The sequence below is a fragment of the Daucus carota genome, chromosome 2, assembly GCF_001625215.2.
Source record: "Daucus carota subsp. sativus chromosome 2, DH1 v3.0, whole genome shotgun sequence".
Classification (NCBI taxonomy): Eukaryota; Viridiplantae; Streptophyta; class Magnoliopsida; order Apiales; family Apiaceae; genus Daucus; species Daucus carota.
The window spans coordinates 26,594,154-26,603,612 of record NC_030382.2 but is presented as its reverse complement, the minus strand read 5'-3'; the positions used below and the strand labels follow the sequence as shown (position 1 = coordinate 26,603,612).

At 32.9% G+C, this 9,459-nt stretch overlaps 1 protein-coding gene across 1 annotated transcript; it reads right to left on the bottom strand.

Moving 5' to 3' along the window:
* Positions 1-6,604: 6,604 nt before the first annotated feature.
* Positions 6,605-8,592, bottom strand: LOC108206274 (esterase). The gene is made up of 5 exons (XM_017376521.2): positions 8,263-8,592; positions 7,933-8,160; positions 7,619-7,788; positions 7,236-7,506; positions 6,605-7,079 (listed from the first exon to the last, which is right to left on the bottom strand). Exons 1-5 carry the CDS (start codon positions 8,501-8,503, stop codon positions 6,823-6,825), a joined length of 1,167 nt encoding a protein of 388 aa, XP_017232010.1. The 5' UTR covers positions 8,504-8,592; the 3' UTR covers positions 6,605-6,822.
* Between the last annotated feature and the right edge of the window lie 867 nt (positions 8,593-9,459).

The window sequence follows — 9,459 nt, the reverse complement described above, 5'->3', positions numbered from 1 at the left end:
TAGTAGGGTATTTAATCAAGCTATATGTTTGATTTTTAACGTCGTCAAATATAAACCTCTTTTTCGAGGTGTATAACGAATCTTTAGTTGTATACGAAAGATGATACAAATATTTGTTCATGAGTAACTTATCTATATTTGAGAGAATATTATATCGTATGATATAAAGAGTTGTTTTTATAATATATCTCAAATATAACGAATCTTTAGTTCGTGTATATAATTTATTCAAAATAAAAAATCTCTTTTATTAGAGATATAAGATGAAGAGCTTTTGTAAAGAGTAGATCTATGAAAATCACAAACTCTTGTATAAATAATATAAAATGGTTGGTTAAGACACATATATGAAGTTAAAAATATAACCATTTACGCAAACAGTCGAAAAGTTTTTGGAAAAATTCGCTAGAGGTTCGGTACGATTTTAAGCACACGGACGAATTTGGGCAGCCCTTTGGGAGGCCGAAAATAAGTGGTGGATGAGCTTGAGTGGTGAGAAAAAGCTTGGTTGGGTGAACGAAGCTTGTAAACCTAAAACCTTGTGTATATATGAATATATATGTAGAAAAATGGAGGTTTTAGAGAAGAAGTATTTGTAGATAGTGTTTGTGTTTGAAAGAGAGAGTGTATACTTTTAAAATCTCAGCACTTTTTGGCTATTAGCTTGAAGGAAATGGGTGGGGGTTTATTTATAGGAGAGGTTAGGTAGAATAAAGGGTGGAGATTAGATGTAAGTGTATGGTGAGGATGAGAGAGATGAGGCCAATTGTGAGCCAAGTTCTTGGTCAGTGGGGAATTCAAGCACATGCCACAATTCTCAGTTGAATTCAAATATATATTAAACAATAGAAACCACTCGATTTTGCAATTAAATACGTGTCGCGTATCGTTTGATAAATATGACGATTTTATGAAAGCCACCAATAAATATAACCAAAAATATGATCAATATCAAAATATTAGAAATGAGGATCTGTCAAGTTTGGTGATTTTTCATCAAAGTTTACTAGCTCAAACACTCGGTCGAAGATCGAGTCAACCGCTCGAGAATAAAAAAACCCCGACAAAAGTTCTCGAAAAATTACGAAACATTTACCTAACATGCATATCCATATAAAAATGATCTATCTCACAAGTCATTGTAGCAAGTCGAAGTATTTTATCCGGAATTAAAATAATGAAAACCGCTTTTCGGGATTTGTAAAAGGATTTTGACAAACATTTTGACTTGAATAAATAATAAAAATGTATTCCCTTAAAGATAAAATACTTTGGAGTGTAGGGAAATTTTTTTGAGCATTTAAATTAATTTCCTTTTATAAATAAGGAAATATACGAAAACCGGAAAAATTAATATATATATTCATAACGAATAGACCCTTGACTGATTTTTGATACCAAAATACTTAGAATAATAAGATTCATGATAAATCATAATTTTTATAATTTCAGAAAGCATTCTAATTATTAAATTATTTTTATCTGAAATATAAGTAATTTGAGAGACTGAAGGGAAAATATTTTACGATACAATTAAAATTGATATTAATATTTGTAAACGCAAATATTAATGATTTGATAGATTAAATCTTTCTTTTGAATAGAAACTGATTTCTGATAAGAAAGATTTATTTTTGAGTTATTAAAGTTAATTTATTACAAAAAATAAGAATTTGATAAAATAGAGAATAAATCACCTTAAATATTAGATTTTTGAAAACAATGTAGTATGAAGCTTTTAAAGAATATAAAATATTGATAATTCTTTTCCGATCTTCATACGAATTTTAATTTTGCAATAGGAATTAGAAAGAGAAATAGTAGAATAGCAATATTCCTCAACACACCTATTGCATGGAATTTTTTTTTTGAAAATGCTATCACGAAAATTATTTCTGAAATTACTTGCTAAAATTAACTCTTCCACTTGAAGATAATCATATAAATTAAATTTCTTATTGGGAGGATCTAGGTGATTTAAATTTTACGTTTATTTATATATACCAAAAGAAAATTAATATCGAAGATATCCTTTCAAGGTACAAGAGTCGGATTTACGAGAGAATTACCTAGGCTCCCAATGTATGTCGGAAGGAGGAAAAATAATGCATTCAAATTCCTAACATAGATATTAAGCCAGAAGTTCCAAAACTAGAGTAATAAGAAACTATCAAAGGGAGGAAAACTAGTGCTACTTAAAACTACAACACAATTAGTACCTAACTTCTAGTTGAATTTTTTTCTCTTTCCGGGCGAAGTATGTAGCGGTATTCAGTGCCAGATGAATGTTTTTTGATGGGCATCTGGTGGGAGTGGTAAAGGAATTCGTTGGTTGACATGGGAGAGACTCTGTGAAGGCAACTATAATGGGGGGTTGGGTTTTAGAGACCTCAAAAAATTTAACATCCCAATGCTAGCAAAACAGGGGTGGAGATTAATAAACGGTGACAATCCATTAGTTACCAGATTGATGAAGGCTAAGTACTATCTTAATACCAGTTTTATAGATGCGAAGTTGGAGGAAAATCCAAGCCATATGTGGGGAAGTATTCACCAAGCTCAAGAGGTTATAAAGCAAGGTTGCAGAAGGAGAATTGGGGATGGGTAAAGTATAAATATCTGGAAAATACCATGTTTACCTTGCCCGCATAACGGATATTTCACAACTACCATGCCTATTGAACTAGAACATGTGAAGGTGGGAAATCTACTAGCTGATAGTACGAATGAATCGGATAAGAAATACTACAAGATATTTTCTGAGGCAAAGACATTGAGTTGAATAAAAGTATTCCAGTTTCAAAGCATGTGAAACATGATTCATGGTTTTGTATTCTAGAGCAAAAAAGTATCTTTACGGTGAAAAACTGTTACAAACAACTGATAGGTGAACAACATCAGCCACATGCGGAGTTTTGGAAGAAATTATGATCATTGGATCTCCCAAGGGAGGTTATGACTTTTATGTGGCAAGTTTGCAGGTCTGTGATAAAAACAGTTGTGGCCTTATCAAAGAAACGAGTACAAATTGCTAACAGATGTTCCTGGTGCTTGGGACTAGATGAATAGGTTAAGCATGTACTATTCCATTGTTCATTTGAAAGAGATGTGTAGATGAAGGTAGGGATACAGGAGGTGAATACTTTACAAAACCAAGGCACGGTATGTGATATGTTTTATTTTATCTTTAGTGTCTGTATTCGAGAAAAATTAATATTGATAACAATGGTTTTCAAGAGTCTATGGAATCTGACGTAACTGTTAGGTGTAGAACAAGATTGTAGGATCTGTTTTTAGGGTTCATGCAGGTGCGCTAGATCTGCTACATGACTAGATAAAAAGAGTAAGCTTTAGAAACAAAATAATAAGCCTGTTACTACCTCGAGCCCGAGAGCTGGTTTCCACCACGTAAAGGCTGGAGAAAAGTAAATATCAATGGAGACATATTTGACGCAACTAGAAGCATGGATATTGGATATGTGATTAGGAATGAAGTTAAAGAATTTATTCGAGCTCGAGCTCAGAGAATATCAGCCAGAATGCAGCCGCGGGAAGCAGAAGCAATTAGCCTAAATGAAAGACATATGTTCAGCCTATCTATAATTAAAGATGTACAACTCAACTCAGATAAGAAAGCAAAGTAAATAGCAAGTGCTATTAACCGGAATCCGTACGAAGAACGTCAAATGAGTTATTGGAATTATATGTTAGAAGAATTTTAGGATGCTGCTGCACACCACTGAAAGAAGTTCATTAATATGTTCAACCCTCAGTGCACAAATAATCTTTTGTGACACGTCCAGGAGTTCAGAAGGTATAAAATTTCTATACTTTATTTACTCAGAAGATTCCAATTGTTTCTACTTATGAAGAAAAACTTACAAGACAAAGACTCGACGAACAAGCCACAACTTAATTGTTTTATTGATGAAGAATATTTGATTCAGCTAGATACAGATGAACCAGACAGTACATTTGTGTGTCAGCTGTTCAAATTAAATATTCAACGTCAAGCAAAGGTGGTCGTTCAATTGATTGACTATTCAAGACGAAGATATAAAAGTTTTAAAGAAGACGGAAGCTTTGCTGCAGAAGAAAAGTGATTAAATATTAAATAGTTTATATATTCACTTTTCATATAATTATATTAGTTGTGTGTTTTATTTTTTAAATTAATTCACCCTAGAGTTGATTTAACTTATGAATATGCTCAATTAACTTAATTAAGTGAATTATATTCTATTTATTATTTACAAAAGAATTCCTTTTTATACACATATAACAACTCGGCAAGACAAAGAATTTCTTTGTCTTCCCGAGCTGTTTTGTTCCCCTGAAGGACACGGGAAGACAATCTAAAATATTGTCTCACCGAGCCTTCAAGGAACTGCCAAGACAAACAAGTTTATTGTCCTGCCTTATTGTTCAAATGCACTTCCAAGACAATCAATTTCTTTGTCCTACCGAACAAAGCTTGCAAGACAATTGATTTCATTGTCCTACCGAATAGTGCTTGCAAGACAAGTTGATATATTGTCCTACCGAAACTATGTTTGTCTTCCCCTGTCCATTTTTGTCTTGCCCTTCATTTTTTTTTCTTAAAAAGCAACTAGAATGTCTTACCTTGCTTTGTTTTGGCTAACCTTGCTTATTGTAATTGTCTTATCTTTCATTGTCTTACAAGTTCAAATGGTTTGCCTATAAATATGGCCATCATTCTTCATTTCTAAAGTGTTCATCACTTGTAAACCTTGATCAAGTTGCTAAACTTGTGTATTGTTATATTCACAGAAATTCTGTGCTTTGATCACTTGTTTGTTTTAATCACTAATCGAGAATACATCCTGTCGAATTTATTCTACGAACCTTAGTGGACATTAAAACTGACCTCCTTTAATTATATAACGACTTTAAACATTGTTATATTAATTATTTAAAATCTGATTAACAAGTTGAATACAAATCATATTTATTCCGCGATTATTTTGTGACGATTGTATTCAACTCCCCCTCTACAATCGCTTCCGGACCAAACACTAAAATAAGCTCTATAATGGATAAAGAATCTGAATTTTAAAAAACGTGTCTTTGAAATGCATGCTAAAATTCTTGTAGATGCATGTAGGGGAGTTCAGGGACGCCTTTTTCTTCCATACAATTGTGTTAGATCGTATTGATTATTTTAAGCATTTTGATGATGTGCTAGTAAGACTTGTTCAAAGATCTCCGAATAACGTAGGTCATACTTAGCAAAAGCTTCACATCCTACGTCAGGCTTCCAGGAGCGGTTTGATGTTGCTCCGGAATTTATCTCAAATGTACCAATATTTTATTCTATTTAATGTAAGCAAGTATGTTTATTTCGAAAAATAGAAATAGGCCAAAGATCCATTTATGAAAATACAAACACCCTTATTTCTTTATAATAAATTTCATATGGACGGTCAAAATAAAACACTAAAAAGTCTTATTTCAAAAAATCTATACTATACAATTATAAGCAAACATACGCGATATTTTGTAATAGTAGAATTTGGACATATATTTTTAATCGATCCTAAATTATCCTTTTCATATTTTTTTTTATAAAAGCTAATATAATCAATAATACTTACAAAACTCTTCTTAACTCTAACTTATACTACCTCAAGACAAACACCAACCATCATATCACTATTTCTAACTCTAACGTTATCTGCTCCAAGACAAATATATAGGATGACAATTCAAAATAAATAATATTTTTTTCCTGCAAACAGAGAAATATGAAATATGAAAATTATTATTTAAAATTAATCAAAACTTAATATACGTTGATATTAGGAAAATATTTACAGATAGATTATAAAAATATTTATTATTTATACTACATATTTATCATATAAAAAAATATTATAAAACTAAATTATAAGAGAATATAAAATAGGTTAATATAATTTAATCAATTTTAATTTAATTCATTACCACATAATTCATCATGAAAAAAATATGAATATATAACAATACTAAATCACTAATAAAATGATGCTAAAATTTAAATAAATTATAATTGTGAATTATATCTGATATTACATGCCCAAGGGGTGTCAGTATATATTTTAGGGGTCGTTTGGTTCAAATAATGGTATCGGGTTGAAATCAGGAATCGGGTCAAGTATGTATGGGGTTTAGGTATCATTTCTGATATCATGTGTTTGGTTGAGTGCTGGAATGTATATGTTTGATTTAAAATATTTTTACATTAATAATTTTAAAATATTAAGTTAATTATTAATTTAATATATTTTTAGTTCAATGAATTATATTTGTATTAAATTTTTAAAATTGAAATGAAAATAGTGTAAACAAAGTTCATTCCTCATACCCCTCTCTCATACCCACCTCCCCTTTGGGTATGAGAAACCTATACCTTGAGGGTTTGAGGAATGGGTTTGAAATTAATTTTTTCCCAACCAAACACGGGGTATGAGGTTGAAATGATCTAAACCGATTCCTCATTCCAGAATTACTCGAAACAAACGACCCCTTAGCGCTCGCCATATTTACTAAATTAAATTATAAGCTTTCGAAGTTTAGACAGAGTAATGTCTTCTACACACAACTGTAAGTTGGTAAGTCGGGAGTATATTATTGCGGTTGAAGAAGGGATAGCTGTCCATCCTTAGCATTTATTTCTTAAACACAGAACAACAAATCATAAAGATGCGTGAAAACCGACCGGAAAAACACTAGAACACAAGCAGTACTGCAGAAAGTATACAATGAAAGAAGAATCCCGGTGAGCTGCTCTTGAAAAAAACGTTAACGAAGTTGGTCGAGAATCTACGCTCTTCGGCAAGCCTTTTTCAGGGAGTTAGGAGGGTCGGATAATTTTCCAGATGCAATCTTGTTAAAAGTAATTTGATCAGCTGCCTGAGTGTAGGTCTGGCCTTCGTAGTTTATGTACTCTGCAGGATTTGCGCAGGGTCCGACAGTTCTTTGAGTACCGTTGACCGTTATTGTTGACCCGCACAAGCTGAACTCTCCATAATTATATCTTCCTCCAAATCCACAACATGTTTCTAGTGGATGTGTAAATCCTGCAGCATTTAGTTAGGGAAAACAGCATTAGTAAAATGATGTTTTCAAGTTTGTTAGCTCTTCCGATCTTTTCGGTATTGTAATTCAGTATAATTGACGTGAAAGTCTTATGACCAAAAAATATAAAACTTAGGGAACATGATGAGTCTACTTACCGTATTTGGCCGGTTCTTGATAAAGAGAATATTTAGCGGTATATACATCTACATATGTGAAAGCGGCCAGGGGAAGGTCTTTTCGAAGTTGATCAACACCCTTCTTCAACTCTGTATTGAAGTATTGGGTTAAATCATTGTAGCGCTTCGCGCATCCAGCACTGTCAAGTTGACTGTCAGGGACCGGAGCCAGTGTCAAAAGAATTGGAAGACATCCGTTGGGTCCGAGGTTATGGATCCAGAATGATCTAGCTCCCAGACTATAGATAATCTGAAATAGTACATATGCATCAAATTAATTTAGTTAACAAGATAATGTTCGTCCTCGGGTGAGGAAAATTTCATAACATGAGAACAAGTAGGTTGTTCTATAGATGATTTACCTTAATATTCGATGACAAGCTAGCTATCAAGGCTGGCACAGCAGCTTTAATTTCTTCGTCGGTCTTATTGTTCAAGAACAATTGGGTGATATCAATTTGGCCCATATCAATAGTATACAAAGCTTGTGAAAAATATTTAGCCTTAGGCATGAACTTCTTGAAAACTCCTCCTGAAAAAAAATTCCTTTATTAATCGAACAGTAGTATGATGATCTTCAGTATGGATCATTTGATGCTGATAATTCTGAAGTCTACACATACGCTGATGAATATTTATTTATTCTAATGGATCTTGAGGAAATATGGGAGTGTACCTCGTTGCCTGATAGTCTGAGATCGGTTTATGAATTGTGCGAACTGAGCCACTTGAATGTCGAGATTGATGGGATTAAGTCCCCGGGGTGGTCTAACTCCGGGAATGATATTGTTGGCCGGGGGAAGTGCAATGGTAGATAAGATTTCCGCAAAGTTGGCACCATGAGCGAAGTCAGCACCCAAAGAATCCATGTATGGATGTAGGAATGGTAATCCTAATTTAGTTGCTGATCATCAAAAAAAATATCATTAGTCATGCAACTCAATTTGACAAAATATAAGTCGTTTGACTTTTTACGAGGTTTGACCAGTCTAAACCACGAACGTACCCATGAAGTCGATCAAGAGGCGTCCATCAGACACTCTTCCTGCTGATCCTCCAAAGAAGGACTGACCGAAGAAAGGCGGGTTGCCGAAAAACCAAGCAGCAAATGCACCAGTGTCGGAGTTGGCATCTCCGAAGTTGAAAATTGCTGGAAATTTGCAAGTATCTGCTGCAGAAACCTGACTAGTACAATGAGCTACAAGAATAGAAACTAAAAATACAGAGAATACTGAAAATTTCCCCATGCTTCAAGATCTTTAAGGTTTATCAAGTGTCGGTGAGCAGATTTTGATATTGAACATTCAGCTCACCAGAGTTTCGTATTTATAACAAGGCAAGTGGATGCTAACGAATATCGAATTAAAATTTATATGATTGTTCAATATTTGAAATAGTCCACGTGACTTGTTCTCATGCTCATGGTTGTTTATTTTTTTCTTACAGCCATCTCTATGAAGCAATATATAACGTGCAACTGTTAAGTTGACTGACAGCTACGCTTGGTTTGTCATTGGCATTATCCTCGACAGGTTATTAAACTTGTGTATATCTTAATTGAGCGAGGAACGTGGATATAATTTTAATATTTTGTTTCAATTTATCAATAACATTTATTGAACTCTTTCGGGGCAACCAGATTTACAAAACCTTTTAAATATTGGTGACAGAGTTTCCGCGGAATACAGATAAACACCCGGCATATTCGGATACTTCTATTAATAATGTGATTTCGATCGGCACCGCAAGCATGTTCTATTTTTATTTCAAAGAAAAAAAGATGCATGTTGTGTTCGAATAATAATTGTTCTGAACGAAGGAATTCGCCCCACAAATGATTTTTTATTATATTACTTTGATATGAAATGAAGGAATTTGTCGTAGTAGGAGGCTAAGGATGAAAGGAAAAGCATCTTCAAACAGAATTTATGGATCATATATTAAATCTGATTGTGTTGTATCAGAATGATTAAAATATCTCATAAATCTTGGATGAATAACATTTTTTAATAAATAAAATATCAAAATACCTGGATGTTATTGATCTCAATTTTTTTTCATAAATAAATGATTTGAGATATTATTTTTATACTTTGTTTTACGTGAGATCCGGTCAAATATAACAATCTTCAAAACTCTAGAGTAATCTTTTTGTCACAAAAGCTGACTCATTAAGAATACAATTATAAAAGTATTAATTGGT

What these genes read in the sequence shown, in the direction of transcription:
- LOC108206274 (XM_017376521.2), bottom strand. Translation starts at nt 8,503, where the DNA reads ATGGGGAAATTTTCAGTATTCTCTGTATTTTTAGTTTCTATTCTTGTA. An exon ending in CCTCTTGATCGACTTCATGG is followed by an intron (nt 8,161 to 8,262) that starts GTACGTTCGTGG and finishes TTTGATGATCAG; the next exon opens with CAACTAAATTAGGATTACCA. An exon ending in TCAGACTATCAGGCAACGAG is followed by an intron (nt 7,789 to 7,932) that starts GTACACTCCCAT and finishes ATTTTTTTTCAG; the next exon opens with GAGGAGTTTTCAAGAAGTTC.